At 42.8% G+C, this 20,341-nt stretch overlaps 1 protein-coding gene and 1 long non-coding RNA gene across 2 annotated transcripts; one reads left to right on the top strand and one right to left on the bottom strand.

The window, feature by feature from the left end:
• Positions 1 to 9,600: 9,600 nt before the first annotated feature.
• On the bottom strand, positions 9,601 to 12,192 carry LOC144710672 (uncharacterized). The gene is made up of 4 exons (XR_013583368.1): positions 11,930 to 12,192; positions 10,129 to 10,303; positions 9,941 to 10,012; positions 9,601 to 9,775 (listed from the first exon to the last, which is right to left on the bottom strand). It is a non-coding gene; the product is annotated as an uncharacterized LOC144710672 (long non-coding RNA).
• Positions 12,193 to 15,823: 3,631 nt separating this feature from the next.
• LOC144710664 (nuclear transcription factor Y subunit B-4-like) lies at positions 15,824 to 18,510 on the top strand. Its single transcript, XM_078584495.1, has 2 exons — positions 15,824 to 16,426; positions 18,173 to 18,510. Exons 1-2 carry the CDS (start codon positions 15,953 to 15,955, stop codon positions 18,194 to 18,196), a joined length of 498 nt encoding a protein of 165 aa, XP_078440621.1. The 5' UTR covers positions 15,824 to 15,952; the 3' UTR covers positions 18,197 to 18,510.
• The last annotated feature ends 1,831 nt before the right edge of the window (positions 18,511 to 20,341 follow it).

Genomic DNA, 20,341 nt, shown 5'->3' with positions numbered 1-20,341 from the left:
ATCCACTCAATTGGAAGATCAAGGTTAAATCTGAAATTTCAAAGTTTGATCCGATCATCATGCAATTGATCCAGCAATCAGCGATGATTCCGCACTTAATGGAGACTGATTGGACAACTAAGGAGCCTCCCGATCATCAGAAAATGATCAAATGGGTAGAAAAAAATCAGAAAAAGTTGGAAAAATGCCTGAAATATCAGAAAGGCCCTAAAAAGGGGCGTTTTTAAAATGGTCAGAACTTTAAATCTGGAGGGCTTTTTTTCTCGAATTTTTTTTGGTGGTTTCCTCTCACAACCACCTATTTTCTGAAAATGGATAACATATAAATAGGCCTCAAAGTAATTTTAATTATATGTTTTATCTGTATTAAATTTTTGTCAAAGTTGTGAAAGAAAAGAGTTTTCAAAGCATCCAATTCTTGTGTTCTTCGTGTGGCTTTTAGAAAATGGCGAGCCGGAGTGACACAAAGCCCACAGAGATGTGAAGAATTGTGTTTTCATCAAAAGGTTAGTGACTTTCTTCTATTCTCATTAGTTGATTCACGTGGGAGTAAGACGCCAAGACACGAGACAAAATGTACATGTTCATGAAGATATGAAAGTGAACAGAGTATCACTTGTACAGAGGTGAAAAAAATGTTCGATTAGGAGTAAATTTTTAAATAATTTTATTAGAATCAATTTAGGTTTAGATAAATACCCCTAATTAAATACACCAATTAGATCTTTATGTTTTGATCTTTGAAAGGAGATAAACACATAAGGACTATTCCATATTCCTTCTCATCTCTCCACATTCTTAAAGAAAACCTAATTAAGTTCTAGATACCTATTTAGAGTAATATTAGGCATTCAATTTTCTCTCTCCTACAGTTCATGTAGCACACTGCTAGAGTGGCAATTGAATCAAGAGTGAGGTGGAAAATTCAAAAATTCAAAAATCAAACTTATATTTTCCAAAATATTAATTATTTTCTTTATGAATTTACATTACAAAATTCCACAAAACTAATTGTAAATTGAAAAAAAATTATAATATCAATCTATAAAAAACACTTCGTAGATATATTTAAGTGAATATATTTTTTAAAATCACGACTTTATTTTATGCAAGATAATAATGTTAAAATATCATCAAATAAGAAAGTTCATAAAATGTAATAATTCATTTAAGTGGAAATAAGATGCATTTATCATTGTTTTCATGAAAATAAGCACATAAAATTCATGGAATTGATGGGTTCGATGCATTGGTTCGTCCATGAAAACATGAGTCTATGGATGCGGAAGCATGGTAATCGATTAATAAGCATGGTAAACTTAACTTGTGGGGAAGTTGTTCCACCATTGACTTTGCCGCTCTGAGATCATTCTAAAGACGTTCACGCGTCCGGCCTCTAGACGTATCCACGGGATCACTCGGCTTTGGATCTCCATGTCTTCTTCTTCAGCTCTTCTTGAAAATCTTGAAGATCTTCTGACCATGAAGACACTCTCCTTGGTTGAGTGGAGAAGAGAGTGGAGAAAGGGAGGCTCAAATCTGGCTGGCCTGGGTGCTTTAAATGAGTGGCCCTTCCCAATTTATATTTTACTTAAGTTTTTCTCAAAAATCCTCTAAAATAAAATGTATCCATCAACGCCCCTATGACCTTATGCATGTGAGCCTTTAGGCCTATGTATCATTCTAGTTAATAACTTTAGTGACCCAATAACAATTATTGGGCCAACCTTATTAAGTAACTATATCGACATATACATTAATTAAATAAGGATCGATTTAGCCCAATCTATAGGTTAACGTTTCCAACCCGTGGGGTGCCAAGCTACACCTCATGCTCTAGAAGATACCAAGTAGTGTTTGAACTCTCTCGTGCAACCTTTACAGTCATCGAGTAATGTATATATATAATCCATCATCCCCATGAGACTCTCGAACGAATTAGGGCATGGTTTATTGTCAAACCCTAACCCATCATTCGATTAGTACTGATGTTTAACGGGGATTATTGGAGAACGCCTTCTCCAATATCCTTACTACCCTGGCCAGAGATTTTTTGCATCGTCTTCCTTGAGTCAATCTCCTCTTATACCGAGGATGAATGATCCCGTCTTGACCACTCAATCATCTGCATGAACTTCTTACTATATCCGAGCAATGACTTGTTTGAATCCCACGATTCGGGCTCGTAAGTCATAGTCAAAATATAGTCATCCATTCACGAGATGTCCTTGGTACCTCAGGTCAGTGGATCACTTATACAACCATGACATAAATCAACCTGATTGACGTTTAGGTATAATACCATTCAGGGATTCATACAGATCAATTTAGTGATTTTTTTCTCCAAATAGCACCCACTATATGTCCTTAGTGTCGCCACACTAATAGCCATAGGATCAGCCGTACTTATTGTAAAAGTAGGATCAGCTAGTGCTAATTTATCTAGATAATTCAATGTGCATCTCGACTATCCATCCAATTTCGAATATTTAGACTACATGTTTAAAGACTAATGATCACTATATTATGATTGATCATAATTCACTATGTCATTGCACATATTCATGGACTTCACTATAAACATCATATCAGAATAATAATGAACGTAAATATTTTATTCAATGAACTTAAATAAGCATGGTGGTGTGTTTGGCTTGATGGCCACATAATATCCATCAGGAATGACTAGTAAAAATAGCATGTTATTTGTGCTGATCAGTACACTTAATATTTCTCCCCATATTGGCATTCCCCTTCATTTGAGAGGCTGGGGACAATATCAGATATCTGTCATGGATATCAGTTGTCCATTATCTAACTAAATATGTTTAGAAATTTTCAGCTCATATTATGATTTTTACATTGCAAAATGACCAAAGTAGGATATAACTAATGTAATTACATGTATAACTCATAGACTGAGGACATGCAAAAGGGAATGAATTTGAACATCCTAAACACAAGTCAAGTGTGAGACTATGCACAAGCTATTAGATATTGGGAATTATTGGCAACGCTCTAAGTCACTATTTCTTTCAAACATAAAATTTAATAGAACATTGGTTATTCAACTTTTTCCACATGGGAAAGCTTCTTTACAAGTAATCTAACATCTTGATATCAATATCCAAGATCCAACTATTGGTATTTGGTACAAATTCTGAATTCAGATTTTTGGATATCAGAATTCAGTATCTAGTGCTGTCTTTCATTACCGACATGACCCCATCGGCCTCCGATACCGCGGCATCTGTAATCGTGTTTACTTCAATTGATTATCAATTATTGTGACGTCCAACACTGGTACATGCGACAGAGAGATAAAGAGGGAACAAGAGAAAGAGAAAGAGAGAGAGGAAGGGAGAGAAAGAGGTAGAGGGAGAGGGGAAAGGAGGGAGGGAGAGTGAAGTAACACGACCGGGTCGACCCGTCGTGTCGCACCACCAAGAGGGTTTACTATGAACGAATAGCAACGTAATGAAATGTATGCAAGTTTAAATGAAAATTCAATGAGATAACGCAGCAACCGACGGACCCAGGGCGAGAGTCAGGTAACGACACCGGGCGGGGTCGAGCCTTGGCCAGGCTCCCAATGATCAGCGGACTCAGCTTGAAAACCAATGACGAGAGGGACGAATCACCGTCCGGCGGCGTCCGCACAGTCGACGCTTACAAACTGTTCCAACAACTTCAAGAAAATATCTAATACGAGTCGAGAGCTAATCCTATATCATGACAACGGGTCTCTCAAGGCAGCGGAGCAGATGAGACCGGAACTGGAGAAGCTAGCAATACTGTGTGATAACAGGGGAAGCGATATGGAAGTCACCTGAATGGAAGAGTCGCGGCGGGGGCAGCCGGCGCGGAGGTTGGAAGTCAGTTGCTTGGTCGCATCCGACTGGACCGTAGGAGGTCGGTCGGTCAACAGCCTCCACACCCTGCCTCGACCTAGACCTGTGAAGGCCGCGGGAAAAGTGGCAGGGCAAACCAGGGGCTTCTCCTCAGGATGAGAGGAGGGGTGGGGGGGGGGGGGGAGAGGGTGGAAGGGAGAAGGGAGGAACGGGAGCAGGAGACTTGGGCAGCAGGAAGATAGAATGAAACCCTAAAAAAACATCTTCGCCTTTTTTTCCCTCAAAACAACATTGTTCCCAATGAAGTCCTCCCTCCTTCCCTTTTATAGTGGCAAAGAGACAGGGGGGGAGGGGTTCAAAGTAGGGAAGGACACAGGTCCGGTCTCGGTCCAGTTTTACCAAAAACCTAAACCTAGACCTGAAGTTCGGTCCTGTCGGTCTTCGGTGGGTCATGTTGACTAGTCCATGTTAAGTTGACTTGGTCATCTCAGCATCTTATGTCAGCTTGGTCATTTCAGCATCTAATGTCACCTCTAGTGCTGAAGGAGTGTTGAATAATGAGAGAGTGAGAGGATGATAGTGAAAAGGGGTGAGAATGAAAGAGGGAGAGGGTGACACTGAGATAGTGCAAAGGCAGAGAGAATACCATAGAAAGAGAGTGAGAGACCCAGAGAGAGCGAGAGATAGAGAGGGAGCAGGAAAGGAATACAAGAGAGAAAGAGAAAGAGAGTGAGAGATGGAAAGAGGGCGAACAAGAGGGGAGAGCCGGAGAGGGAAGTGAGGGGGAGAGAGGGAGAGGTAGCAGGCGAGAGGGAGGGAGTTCACTTGAGAGAGATTGCGGGAAAAAGAGAGTGTGTGAGAGAGAATGAGAGAGGGAGAGGAAAAGAGAGGGCGAGCGAGAGAGAGGACTTGAGGGAGAGAGGCGGAGAGTAAGAGCAGGAGAGAGGGTGACAGAGAGAGGGAGAGAAAGGGGGTGACAGAGAGCAGGAGAGATAACAAGAGGGCTTGAGAGAGAGAGAGAGGAGAGGGAGAGCGGGAGAGAGTTTGATAAGGGGGGGGGAGAGAGGGAGAGAGGGCGAGAGAGAGAAGGCCTTGAGAGAGAGGAGAAGAGGGAGAGCAGGAGAGAGGGTGAGAGAGAGAGGGAGAGAGGAAGAGAGGGCGTGAGAGAAATGGCCTTGAGAGAGAGGGAGAGAGGAACAGAGGGCGTGAGAGAGAGGGGGAGAGGAGGAGAGGGAGAGCGGGAGAGAGCAACTTGCGAGAGAGGGAGAGCGGGAGAGAGGGACTTTGAGAGAGAGGGAGACATGAGGAGAGGGAGAGCGGGCCGAGAGATTGAGTGAGAGAGGAGAGAGAGAGTGGGAGAGAGAGAGGGAGAGAACGAGGTAGAGAGAGGTGATGAGGGAGATCAGGAGAGAGGATGAGAGAGAGAGAGAGCGGGAGAGATTGTGAGAGGGAGAGGGAGAGAACGAGATAGAGAAAGGAGGCGAGGGAGATCGGGGTGAGAGATTGAGTGAGAGGAGAGAGAGAGAGGGACAGGACGAGATAGAGAGAGGTGATGAGGGAGATCGGGAGAGAGGGTGAGAGAGAGGGAGAGATGGAGAGAACGAGATAGAGAGAGGTGATGAGGGAGATCGGGAGAGAGGGTGAGAGAGAGGGAGAGCGGGAGAGATTGTGAGCGGGGGAGGGAGAGAATGAGATAGAGAAAGGAGGAGAGGGAGATCGGGAGAGAAGGTAAGAGAGAGGGATAGAGGGAAAGAAAATGAGTGGAAGAGAATGAAAATGGGAGCAATGGAAAGAGGGAACAAGGGATGGAGAGTGAACGAGAGAGAAAGACCGGAAGGGAGAGGGGGAGAGAGAGAGAGAGAGAGAGAGAGAGAGAGAGGGAGGGAGAGAGAGAGAGAGGAAGAGCGGGTGAAAGAGTGAGGAAGAGAGGAAGGAGAGCGGGAGAGAGGGGAGAGAAATAGAGGGAGAGAATGAGATGGGGAGACGGAGAGAGGGAAAGAAAACGAGAGGGAGAGACTGAGAACGGGATACAGGGCGAAACAAGGGGAGGGAGGGAGGGAGAGCGAATGAGAGGGAGAGTGAGACCGGAATAGAGGGAGAGAAAGAGAGAGAGAGAGAGGGAACGAACGGGAGGCAGTGAGAGAGAACGAGCGGGAGAGAGGGAGAAACAACGAGAGAACGAGAGAGAGAGAGAGAGAGAGAGAGAGAGATAGAGGGAGAGAGAACACACATGCGAGAGGGAAAGAGGATGACAGCGAGCGAGAGAACGAGCGGGAGAAAGGGAGAGAGGACGAATGACAGAGAGAATGAGATGGGGAGACGGATAGAGGGAAAGAAAACGAGAGGGAGAGACTGAGAACGGGATAGAGGGCAAAAGAGGGGGAGGGAGGGAGGGAGAGCGAACGAGAGGGAGACTAAGACCGGAACAGAGGGAGAGAAAGAGAGAGAGAGGGAACGAACGGGAGAGAGTGAGAGAGAACGCGGGAGAGAGGGAGAAACAACGAGAGAATGAGAGAGAGAGAGAGAGGGAGAGAGAACACACAGGCGAGAGGGAAAGAGGATGACAGCGAGCGAGAGAACGAGCGAGAGAGAGGGAGAGAGGACGAATGACAGAGAGGGAGAGAGAACGGGAGAAAGAACTGAAGGAGAGGGGGGGAGCAGGTAAGAGAGAGAGAGGGTAACGGTTGGTCTTCGGTCCGGTTCGATGTGGAAACCGGACCCGAACCAGAAGGTTCGGTCAGCCCTAAAAAGGCTGACCAATGGTCCGGTTCGGTCCAGTCCGACCAAACTTCGGTCAGACCATGTCCTTCCCTAGTTCAAAAGGGACCCTAATGGGCTCCTCTAGGGGAGAGGGCTTGATGGGCTTTCCCCCTTCACCTAAAGGGGGATGGGGTTATAGTGTTGGGTTCTGAGGCCTTGACTTGGATGAGCAGAACAAAACGATGCCCAGCGGAAGACTTTTGCGAATCGAACGGCATCGACAAAAACCATTAAAAAGAGTACCTTTTCACGGATCGCATCCGCGATTTCTTCGATCCCGGAACGAGACGAGTCGAGCTGCTCAAATGTGCAGCCTCTAGACGTATCCACGCGGTCCTCGGCGCGTCAGATCTCCTCCTTCTCATTGAAGAGCCCCGTTCTTTCTCCGTCGACGTCGTTACGTCGTCCCGATCACATCAGGGATGGAGAGGGGGTGTAGGGAGAGTGGAGAAGAAGGGGAAAGGACCCTGAACAATTCTGGCCTGAGTGAATTTCGTTCAGGGCCTTCCCCTATTTATACTAAGTGGGTATTTTTCATAAAAGCCCCCAAAACTTAAGTATATCTTCCAACGTCCAAAAGACCATTTGCGTGTGACCCTCTAGGCCCATGTATCAGTCTAGTTAACGACTCCAACGGCCCAATAACCTTTATTGGCCTTCCAAATTAATTAACTATATCATCATATAGATTAATTAACATCGGATTGATTTAACCCAATCGATAGGTCGAGACTCCAACACGTGGGGTGTCAAGCTACACCTCGTGTCCTAGAAGATACAAAGGAGTGTGTATCGACTCACTCATGGAACTTGTTCATCATCGGTTACCGTGTATGTATAATCCCTCATCCACTTGACGCTCCTTGGACGACTTAGGGTATGGTCAACTGTCAAACCCTAATCGGTCATCCGAGTTAGTACTGATGCATTCGAAAATCATCGGAGAACTCTTCTCCGATATTTCACTACCTTGGCCAAGGACTTCATCACATCATCTTCCTTGAGCTGTCACCTCTTATACCGAGGGTGGACGATCCCATCTTGACCACTCAATCGTCTTCGTGTACTTCTTGATGCACCCGAACTAAGACCGTTTAGAATCCCATGATTAAAGACTCGTTGGCCATAGCCAAAGTACAATCGTCCGTCCACAAGACGTCTTTGGTGTCTCAGTTCTAAGGACCACTTACACAACCGTGACGTGAATCAACCTGATTGACAGTTTGGTATAATACCATTCAGGGATTCGTACGGATCAATTCAGTGAACTCTTTCCACTAAAGAGCACCCACTATCTATCCTTAGTGTCGCCACACTAATGGCTACGGGACCGGCCATACTCATCATATGAGTGAGGCTAGATAGTGCTATTCTATCATGATAGTTTGATGTCCTTCTCGCGTATCCTTTGAATAGAAATGTTTAGAACACATGCTTAAAGACTAGTGATCTCCGCATTATGATCTCATCATAATTCACTAAGTCCGATCATGTATTCATGGACTTCATTATAACCATCACACGTGCACTATAATGAATATGTTGTATTAATGAAAATGGAACGAGATGTGGAATGTGTGATTGGCTTGCCGGCCACATATATTTCCATCATACACACGCAAGTAGACATGGTTGTTATGTTCTGTTCGTTTAAAATGAACAGAAAATTCGCACAAACGGACCGCACAGGGGTGTGTTCGGTGTGCTGTTCTTTTTATGTGCAAAAATTCAAACAATTCGCACAAACGAACAAAATTTGCACAACCGAATAAATTCGCACAATTGAACAAAATTCGCACAAACGAACAAATTCGAACAAAGCAAATAATTCGAACAAACGACCAAATTCGAACAAAACAAACAAATTCGAACAGTCGAATAAAATTCACACAAACGAAGAAATTCGCACAGAAAGAACATAATTATTTGGAAATTGCATAAAATGCTCTAAATTGCAAAATATTGTTATGCATAAAGTATAATTTACTTCAAATAATCTAATTCAGTATGACCTTATCTTAATTTACGAATCACAAGTCATGAAACACCATATTCAGTATAATTCTATCAGTATAAATATAACAGTCATTAAATCTAGTGATAATGGCATTTATGCCATTGTTGTAGCTTAGATTTAAGAAAAAAATTTGGAATGATTTAACGAATTCATTTGGCAATTTAATCAGAGGAGGAGATTGTACTGAATTAATTTTGGTAATTCATTTCATTTCATTGGGTGACATAACTGAATTCATTCGTTCTTAAAGGGAAGGAATTAATTGATTTAATACATTTTTTAGAATTAATTTCATTAAAATGACATGCATGAAACAGAGTGTACTTCCATATTTTCTAGGACTTGGTTAGAGGGTAGAACGATTAGGTTTCAATAAAAATATATTAAGGTATTTCTACAATAATAATATAACTTTTTTTAAGTTCTCATATCGTAACAAATTCAAGATGCTGTTTTTTAAAACAAATGTTAGTGTTCCTAGTTTTGTCAGAGAGAGAATGCAAGAGATAAGGAAAGGGAGAGGGACAGGGAGAGAGGAGAGGGAGAGGGAGAGAGTGAGTGAAAGAGAGAAGAAGAGGAGAGCGTGAGGGTGAGTAAGGGAGAGGAAGATAGAGGGAATGAGAGCGATGGTGAGAATGTGGGACAGTGAATTGTAGAAGGAAAGGGATAGGGAGATATAGAGATGAAGATAAAGGGGATTAAAGACAGAGAAAGGAGATTTTGATAGATATAAAGGGAATAAGAGATAGTGACAAAATCAAAGAATTAAAAGGAGAGAGAGAATCGGAGATAGAAAAAGAGAAGATCAGCGAATGATAGAAAGGGAGAAAGAGATACTTAGGGAGAGAGAAAGATGGAGAAAACTGGAGACAAAGTTAGGAAATGAGAGAAAAGTAGAGTGGAGCAATAACTGTCTTCAAAATAAGTGGTTACACCATGTCTATCTTAAAGAGTACTCATTTTTAGGAAAATAACTGTCTTCAAAGTTGACGTCCCTCTACAGACCCAAACCTTCAAAATTCCAGTCAGATTTCTGGCTGGGTATTTTGAGCTGCAGAACTAGCTTTCTGCCTCCTGGCCGAATATATGTTTCGACGATGGTTGAATCCTGAGTAGCGCCCTCAGCCCAATGACGAGTACTCCTGTTCTGCACATGTAAAGAAAGAGAGATTTGAAGACAGAGTTACGGAATGATATGAAAGTGGAGAGGTTAAAGCAACGAAAAGAGAGAATCAGCTAATTTGAGAGATATAAGGAAGCGAGAATCAGAGATGAAGATAAAACCATATAATGATAGAGAGAGGAAAAAAACCAGATGAATCTCGCATTTAGACCACGGGATTCTTCCATCATTGTAGGCGGTATTGTGTGGTGGAGCGCTAATCTGCGTGTTGAAAAAAGAAATAAATTGACATCACACAATCATAGTTTTTGTTAGCGAAGGCAAAGATAAATAATAGAGCTCTCTACACAAGGCAAGGAGCAAGTACAGAGTCTAACCCGTCGGTGCATTGAGACGTATGTTAAATGGTCCATCCTCTTCATCACCGTCTTCGTCCTCATCTGCTCTCAGGTCGTCGTTGCTGTACCATGACTTCAGCATCATTAACACCTCAACACTCTCTGTCGTGAGCCTCGATCGCCAATAGTTGATTACTCGGCGACCCTCTGAAAACTGGACATTTGTTTAAAAATGCTGTTGAGATATATTAGATCATATATATGTTCCTATTATTCTATCACTCTCTATCGTTCTCTCACTTTTTTAATCTTACCCGGTGGCAACACCTTATTGGATCAAGTTCAATTAGATAAAAACAGGCCAACCAGATCACCAGTCACACTGTTGTATCAACTTCATTGATCGGATCATCTTATGGATCATTTGATCAGTCCACTAGATTGGTCATATATCAATCACACTGTTCTATTTCTCGTTTTTTATCTGGGATAAATTCTCCACAGAAGACCTCCCCCTCTGACACGATTAAATGAATCCCCAACCGCAAGGAAGGACAGGTAGATATCAGAAGAAGAAGAAATATTATAAATGCCCAAAAATAACGAAGAGAGGTGCAAGGCAAATAGAGAATATTTATATGTATATAAGGTCAGAGGATATGGAAGAGAGGCATAGGAGAGATTTGAGAAAATATGGGAGAGAGAATTGTAAGAAAGTGAGAAATAAGAATCTATTTTAAAAATTAAAAGCTCAAAGTGAGTGACAAATAAATAGACTGATATGAGAGAGAAATTATAAAAGAGTTTTAAATATGAAAGCCCAAAGAGAGACTTTAATCAGCACCAAATCCTCAGCACAAAACCCTCTAGAAGATCCACAAATATGAAAACCCAAAACAAAACAGAGCCCGTGAAGGTAGACAAACAAACAGAGAAAGAGAGAGAAATCGGATAGCATACCTTCAAAACAGAGGGAGAGACACAATTTAAAAGAGGAAGAGAGAGAGATTGGAGAGAAATGGGTGAATACACATAAAAAGCAAAGTGCGAAACCCAAAATCCCAGTGGGAGATTCATAAATTAAAAACCCAAAGATGGTAGAAAGAGAGGTACAGAGAGAGAGACACAATTTAAAAGAGAAAGAGAGAGAGAAAAAGAGAGAGGGGAGAGAAATGGGTAAATACTCATGCACAGCAAAGTGCAAAACCCAAAATCCCAGTGGGGGATTCGTAAATTTAAAAACCCAAAGAAGGTAGAGAGAGAGAGAGGTACACAGGGAGAGACACAATTTAAAAAAGTAAGAGAGAGAGAAAGAGAGAGGAAGAGAGGCGCATGAGCACATGGAGTGTGAGAAATAGAGGGCGACTTGGATAGTTTGATCTCTCGTACTCAACCTTAAATCAATAGTTTCATCTCACTTTACAATGGCCCAGAGGACATTGCAAATTCCTACAGGATTCGATCGACAAGTCTTTATTTTCTTCATCAATTCTCCTTTCCAGGATGACTATGACAATGAAAAACTAGTTTCATCATCGTTCCTACGTTAAAACTCACTCAGACGACGAAAGAAGATGATGAAATCAGAAATCGTCACCATCACGCAAGCCACAGACGATGTTGATGACGATTATGACGACTTTGTCGGATGAAGCTGAACATAAGGGGGAAAAAGAAAGAGGCAGAAATCTAACAAATGACTCGCAGGAACGGCAGAGGAAGTCAAATTTCCTAGAGAATAATCACCGCAGTTCCAACTTCCAAGCAAATGCATCGATTCAAAAAGCTAAAACGAGACATACAAGATAGATTTTTCCCGCAATCAAAAGGGCGAGGATACCTTAAAATGTCGGGAAGCTCCGTGATTGAGTGAGCAGAGAGCAGAGAGAGGCGAGAATAGAGAGTAGAGAGAATGAGAGAGAGACTCGATAGAGCTTTCTACAGGCCGTCGTCGAGTTAGAGGCGCATTAGAGGCGTGTCCACAGGCCGCCGTCGAGACTCAAGAGAGCTTGAGAGAAGGAGAAAATGAGGTAGAATGGGGGAGGCAAAGCGGGAAGCATTCTTTCTAAGTTCTAAGTTTGTTAATTTGTATAAAATATTTTACAAATACATTCGCACAAATCGCACAAAGCGAACCGCACACGAGCGTGTGCGAAGTTCTGTTTGTTTCCAGATTTGTTCTGTTCGGAAATCCGAACAGAACGAACAATTTGCTCAAGTTCGCACCAATCGAACAGAACGACCATGTCTACGCGCAGGTGAAGGCGTCCCCACTGTCCATGGGTGACAAAACAAAATCGACGATGCGAGGAGGAGCCTCCGTAAAACCACGAAGGACCTCCAAAAACAGTAAAACTGCACGAATTCAAGACAAAACAACTTGACGCGAGTGCGATTTAAACCTGGTAGGGGAAGTTTGGGTTCTTAACGTCGGCTCGGGCTCCGCATAGTGGCTGACGATGAGCTGGTGCGTTCCGGACAAGATGATCCTCCATCAGAGAGAGAGGGGGGGAGAAAGAGCGAAGGAGAGAGAGAGAGAGAGAGCAGGGGAGAGGGATAGGGGGAGAGAGGGAGAGACGGATAGAGGGAGGGAGGAGAGAGAGGGAGAGAGAGATAGACAGATGACTAATGCGAATGACGGATAGCCCTCCGTTTAGTCATCTGTCCGTCTAGGGATTGTCCATCCGATATCTGTCCGATATCCGGTATCGGACATTCGATATCCAAGAAAAAATGGGACGGTGTCTGATATCAGATATCGGATATCTGACGATATCCTTCCAATAAGTGAATACGGATATCGAATGGGTAAGGATGAGACGGATATCGGATACCAGATATTGGATTTCGATATCCAGATATCGGATTCAGTGTCAACAGAAAAAAATCAATATTCATAATCATTATAGGTACTTATGCTAACAATGCCATGTGTTTTTAACATGTATTCTACCTTGTTTAATATATAGACCTTAAACTTTTGATTTTTTTCCATATGGGATAACAGGATTCGGAGTTTAACACTAACTAAGAATCCTATTGTCCCATATGGAAGAGTACAGAAATTCTGAGCTGTATATATGAAACGAGGTAGGATATACATTAAATAATCTAATAATTTTATAATAAATAATTACTATATTATTAGCCCATAATACGTGTAACATATTTTGAAAATATATATATATTTAACATATAGTTTACTCGTTCAATAAATACAGTTCAAAATTTTCTAATTTCTTCCATATGGGACAAGAGGATTCGGAGTTTAATGTTAAATTCTGAATCCTGTAATTCCATATGGAAAGAAAAAAATGTTCGGGCTGCATATATTAAACGAGCTACAGAGCAAATTAGAAAGCTCTATGCTTACCCGCTGGCCCACGTAAATCTTCTCCGACCGTTGCACTATGATGATTTCATTATATTGTATACCACATTCTAAGTTGGATATCGAAATCCGATATCCAACTCTGATATCTGATATCGTCATCCTCCTCGAGAGAAGGAGGCAGATGACGACATCGGGACGGATACTAATATCAGATATCGGTACTGTAGCAACCGATATCCGATATCCGATATCCTTATCCGATATCCGGATATCGGAAAATAGGGATACCGAAAATTTGATTTTCGGTACCCAGTACAGCATCCCTCCCGATTCCGTAATCCGATACTGGTATCGGGACGGGCGATCCGTACGTCCCTTGCTCCGGACGATGACGGATGACAATTTTAGAATGGACAAATGATGAAACGTCATCCATCCTACAGCTCTAAGGGGAGCGAGATATAGGGAGAGAGGTAGAGTGGGAGAGAGAGTGGATGTGGTAGAGAGAGTGGAGAGGCAGAGAGAGGAGAGGCACAGAGAGAGGAGAGGGAGTGGAGAGGTACAGAGAGAGGGAGAGGAGTGGGAGAGGTAGAGACAGAGCCAGAGAGGGAGAGAGAGAGAGTGAGAGAGGGGGAGGGAGGAGGGGAGGGATAGAAAGAGAGAAAATAGAGAGGGGCGGAGCGAGAGAGAGAATAGAGAGAGGGACGGAGCGAGAGAGGGAGAGTGATAGAGGGAGAGAGGGAGAGAGGAGTGAGAGTGGGAGAGGTAGAGCGAGAGTGTGCGTGTGAGAGGGTGACAGAGGGGAGGGAGGAAGAGAATGGGTGAGCGAGAGAGGGGAAAGGGAGAAAGAGAATAGAGAGGGGAGCGAGAGGGTGACAGAGGGGAGGGAGGGAGAGAATGGGTGAGCGAGAGAGGGAAAGGAGAAAGAGAATAGAGAGGGGGAGCGAGAGAGGGTGACAGAGGGGAGGAGGGAGAGAATGGGTGAGCGAGAGAGGGGAAAGGGAGAAAGAGAACAGAGAGAGGGGAAGAGAGAGAAAGAGGGAGAGGGTGAGAGAGGGGAAGGAGTTAGAGAAGGGGTGAGAGTGAGAGAGAGGGGAGGAGAGAGGGTGACAGAGGGGAGGGGAGGAAGAGAACGGGTGAGAGAGGGAGAGGGGAGAGAGAGAGAGGGTGAGGGAGGAGAGAGCGGGTGAGAGAGAGAGGGGAGAGAGAGAGAGAGAGGAGGAGAGAGGAGAGCGGTGAGAGAGAGAGAGGGGGAGGGAGGGAGGAGGAGAGGAGGAGGAGAGAGAGCGGGTGATAGAGAGAGAAGCGGGGAGGAAGAAAGAGAGCGGGTGATAGAGAGAGAAGGGGGGAGGAAGAAGAGAGCGAGAGGAATAGAGACATTTTCGGGCCAATGGAATCTAAGCAGATAGAAAGATTTATATAAAACTGACAGAACGTACAGTAAACGGCAAGAAGATCTACTTTGTGATGTAACATCTTCTCAGCAGATCACACGCCGAAGCCCTGGTTTTAAACGTGGGCAACTGTCACAGGGCATCACGCGTCCAAAATCAATCGGCCTTGAAATCAATAGAAATAAAAGATTAATTTAAGGCGGTATAAAGAGCCAGCTATGAAGCACGTTTAAAATACTTATATATCATCTGGACGAAAGTAGCAACTAATATCATGCTGCATGTTAGATAATCCTAGAGGTGTCTCCTTAAGCCTTCAAAGGTTATAAGAACAAACTCCCATTTCGCAACCAATAGTAAGAAAGGGAGAGAGAAACAAAGACCAAAAAAGCAACAAAAGTAGGCTTGTTGTCCGGACGAAAAGGGGACTGAATGGACTTCATTTCTTTGGGATTAGTCATCAACATTTTATTTCTTCCGGAACATTTGATTTCATTTCATCATCATTCATCATCGTGACAACTCCATCATGAGTCCCATTTCGTGATTGTTACAAAAGGTAAAGCAATCCTCAAGAGAAAAGTAAAGCAATAATAAGAGAAGAAAATATATCATCCCCACTGGATCTGTCCTTTCTCCCCAAGAGACCAGGGCAATACAGAGGAGAACGCAACCGACAGCGACGTGACAACAAAGAGGAAGTAGAACTCCAGCTACCCTTTGCAAACATGGCTCGGATTATGGAGAAGCAAGGCCATTCGTTGCAAATCGTAATGACAGCCCACGCAGGAATCGCGAGAAGATCTAGATTCAGACGTAGCATCGCAGAAACTCATTTTAAACGTGGGATGACTATCACATGTAGGATAAAATCGAGCAGCATTGTATCAAAACCTAGCAGCTTGTGATCTGCATTAAAGGTGAGCTGTAGAGCCAGCTCACAGTCACGTTGAGAGGACTCAGATTCCTAAGAGTGTCATCCAGAATATGTGAACTTCTGCGGCGCCACGTGTCAGAAACGAGCTCCCATTTTCTAACCAATCGGAAAAAGTTTTGTGATGGAGTATAAGAATATCCGTCCGACAGAGAATAGCAGACAAGCTAGAGTGAGTAAGATCTGAAAAGACATCATCCCATGTCGCTCTTTCCTTTCTTCCCCCGAGAGATGATAAGCAGCGAAGTGGGGAACGCAAACGAGAGCGACGGGTCCTCAGGTTTGCCCGCGCGCCCGGAGGCCTACGTGGACAACAACGGGGAGCTCGATCTGCTGCTACCACTTGCAAACGTGGGTCGGATTATGAAGAAGATCTTGCCGCCAAACGCCAAGGTCTCGCAGGAAGCGAAGGAGACCATGCAAGAGTCCGCCACCGAGTTCGTCCGGTTCGTGACCAGCGAGGCCGCGACCAAGTGCATGAAAGAGGACCGGAAGACGATCAACGGTGATGATATTTGCTGGGCTCTCGAGAATGTTGGGTTAAACAACTACGCCTCGGCTTCCAGGAGGTACCTTCAGAAGTATAGAGACGACGAGCTTGCGAGGCTGGTCGCCTCCCAGGGCGGTCCCGCTGACGAAGAGTATCATACGCTTCGGTTATTCGAAGGAAGCAAGGTCAGAAATTAGGAAAATCCTACCTGCTCCCTCTTTGATATTTTCTTTTTTGTGGCTTCTTGCCGGATGATGCATGACTCGTAAATCAGCATTGATCTCTTCAGGGCGATCATACGTACTTTTAAATGAACAAAATATGACCTGTTTTTTAGGAACTAGGCTCTTAGAAATGTAAAGAGCATCTCAATTGGTGCGGCCGCTGTGATGGGTATCCCCATTAACAAGATGCACATTTTCTTCCTTTATTCTTGTCTTTGAACGAGTTGGAGACACCGACCTTGTTGGGGGTGATTTGCATCCCGTAGGGGAGGAAGCATCATTTCAGACTAGACATTACGTTCATGCCGTAATTTCTCTGTCTTTATTTATCAATTCGGCCAAAATATTTGATGGGTAACTTTCAGCAATGGTTTTTCGGTGGGTTCACAATTTCCTTTTATGGTTCGTTGGAGCTCTGGAAATGCAGAGTTTGTTGCTTACCAAGTTTGTAGTCGTTGACTTTTTCAAAGTAGATGAACAATTTGGTGTGCTGTACAAATGATAAATATTCTACAGGATTATTTCGAAGGAAACAAGGTCAGAAAGAAGGAAAGTGTCATCCCTTCTCTCTTTGATTTTGTGGTCAACATGCATGTTTTAGCTATTGAGCATATAAATAACTGTAGGGATAAGGCCGTAAAAAATGTAAAGAAGTCGTGCCCATCACAGAGAAGTATTAACGTGGTCTTTTCTTCTGTCCTCGGAAGGATTTCTTTGATGTGCTGGTGATCGGCCTCATCAATATATACGATGTTTTCCCCATTCTTCTTCTTGTGATATAATTGTGGTGGTTTGCTTCCTCTTGGAAAACTAGGCATCATTAAGGGCCATATTCTTTTTCTACTTAACCTATCAATTCGAAGTGTAAATTTCAATAATCTTCTTTCGGTGGGTTCACGTATTTAATCGGTTGGGTTGGAGACTTGCCTTTGATTCACTAAAGTTATTCAATTAAAGAGTTTGCCGATAACGTAACTTGAAATCAATGATTTATTTTTTTGGTACATGAGCCACACGTTGTACTGTCCAGATGATGAATAGCCTGCAGAATGAATTATAAGCATCAAGATTCTGTGTTGACGACTCAAATTGACAAAGAAAATATACGCGAAGATCAACAAATCGTCCTCATCAATCAGAGGCTCCAACAAAAAAAAATTAGATAAAAACATGAGCAAGAGTTTAGATGTCTAAATTTTTTTGTTGACGGTGGAGTTTCATTTTTTTACTCGTTCCGGGAATAACAGTGTGTTACTTTTGAACTTTGCACAATCATATCTATCAAACAGGCATTTCGTGTTGGAAAGTATTGGAAAGCTAAACTGAATTTGTCATTCCATCGACAAAGATAGATGTACTTTAGGATGAAAATAAATTCCCGATCAAAACCATTTTCTACTGTCATAAGCTCATGGTCTTTTATAAATCTGTAATTTCCAATGGCTAGCCTTACCTAATTATTTTTTTACTGTATTGCACCACATGAAATTTTAGAGGTTCCAAAGCCCTTTCCTGCCTAAGAGATAATAATTCCGTAAACAAATGGCAAAATTTCTGCGTTTTTCTCTTGTCCGTAAACAGAAACATGAAGCACTGTACAGATTATTGTGTAAAAAAGGCAATCTTTAACTGCATTTTGGATTTATTTCCTATCCCAGGTTTCCTTTCCTCTGAGTGAGTTGTTTTCCACTTTTTTTAATGAAACAGGAAACCTCGATTAATAGACGATAAAGTTAGAGGAATTGCGGTGATGCTGGCGCAAGACACGAAACCGAAGGTTATCCATTGGCCTAACACAGGATTGCTTCCTCATTCGTCATTATTTTCTATAATCGCAGATTTCATGGATGCTATTTACCTGATGCACCTTTCCATCATTTATTGTTAAATTTCGACTCGAGTAAAGATAGACTTTAAGAACCATACCGCCCAATCGGCCTCTATACCATCAATGATTTTCCAAATGCATACAAAGTTCCCTTATGAAATGTAGTGTCTTCATGGTTGCCTTTGGACATTCCCTTGGATGGAAAACCCAATATGCTATGAAAGTACCAACGTTGCCGTGCAGTTTCAGTTAATATGGAGTGATGCGTTTAAAATTGTGCAGGTAATTTTTCGTAAAATCTTATTCTTAGTACAGGTAACGTCTCTTCTGCAACTCAAAAGCTGCATTTGAAGATAGACGGATGATTGATCTCACGGGGAGTCCTTAAATTATTTTAAGGACATTTGAGGATAGAAATGTAAGGGCATTTGAGGATAGACGGATATTTTGTTTGCATGATTGTTGTTTCTAGTGACAGGATCAATCTTAGAAATGTCTGGATGCCTATTGAATTGCGCAGGGGAGTTGAATTATTTCTAGTACAGATTTTTTGTAACCCTGCCATGATCTTGAAGAGGCTCAGTATATGTGAACTGAAACCAAATTTTGGGAAGATGTTTGGAAATATATAGCAAATGAAATCCAGAGGAGACGCTTCACCTGATTGCATATCTCTTACAGGATGTATTATCCCTTTTTTCTGTACAAATGGCTTCTTCATACAATTTAACGACTAATTCTAAGCAACGAGTCGGTCGAATACTTTTTTCAGAGGAGATGAAATCGGCCACTATTTTGTGAAATTCTAGAAAAGGCGGTCTTAATAGCAATGTAATCGCCCGTTAAATATTTCCAGGTATTTCGACCAAGTCCGTAGCCCGGGACAAGGATCCGTAAGAAACAAAACCTTCTTTAGTCAGCAAAATACGACAACACCAATGCTCTGCCGCCCGATCTTTTCCTGGGTTCGAATTGCCGACATCTCGAGTAAATTCTCGAGATTTGAACTCAATGAACAGGGGATGAGCAGAAGTAAAACCCAAAATCATATGAATAATCTTTTAGTGCAGAGACGGACAACTGAAAGTTGCCACAACGCCGATCTTGTTGTTAAACTCGTGTCCCTTGCGCTTGACTCGTGTATTCAACAGACGGCGGAAATTCGACCCTCGATGTGCAAGGTGGAGTTGGGCAGCATTTCAAAACGTCATAAGAACAAAAAAGGGACACTCTTTCTCACTCCCTTACATAAGTTGAACACACGAGATTCAAAAGAAAACATCAATAAAAATTGAGCACTGTAAGATGATCTTCTCCAACCAGAGAAGTGTGAAAAACAAATCTCTCTGGATCAAACTCAAAAGTAGAAGAAAAGAGCTCAAATGTGTCGTTTGATCGTGTTCTACGATGGCGTGCAGGATAGCAGAAGAAAATACCCTTCTCCTGAAAGCTGTCTTTCTCCTTTTTCCGCTTCAGGCGTCCTCCTTAAAACCTCGTTCTCTCTCCTTCCGCCCCAAGCAGGAGAGTGGCCTGGCTATTTGTTGGCTTAAACACGTGGACCAATGTGCCACGTGGGTCAACAGGTGGGTGAGGAGTCAAATCGGTAAACAGGCTCAAGAAAGGGACGAGGCATACAAGCTAACGTATTGGCAAGGGGAGTCTTTTTTGGACACGGCTGCCCAACAGTATGCCAGAATGCATCTGTTGGATTGACAAATGAGTTCTCCAGGTAACCAGTAGGACTTAATTTGAGATTAAACCAGTAAAGAAGAAAGGTAGGCTGTTACAATTTGCGGCTAATATTCAATTGAAATCGAAACATTGATAGTTGGAAATGGAAAGATAGAGAGAGGGGCATAGGAAGGCAGGAAAGATAATATGAAAAACAGAGAGTTTGGATTACATCTAGATATGATGAAAAGTAGAGTGTTAGGGTTTAATCTATTTGGGGCTGTTAGGATTTAATCTATTACAACCATGTGTGTCGGGGACAGAATATTGAAGCCTAGAGTCCTGGTATACTCTTAATTCAGACACATGGGAACAGA

The sequence above is a fragment of the Wolffia australiana genome, chromosome 1, assembly GCF_029677425.1.
Source record: "Wolffia australiana isolate 7733 chromosome 1, ASM2967742v1".
Classification (NCBI taxonomy): domain Eukaryota; kingdom Viridiplantae; phylum Streptophyta; class Magnoliopsida; order Alismatales; family Araceae; genus Wolffia; species Wolffia australiana.
The sequence above is the reverse complement of the archived record's forward strand: the minus strand, read 5'-3'. Positions and strand labels throughout refer to the sequence as shown.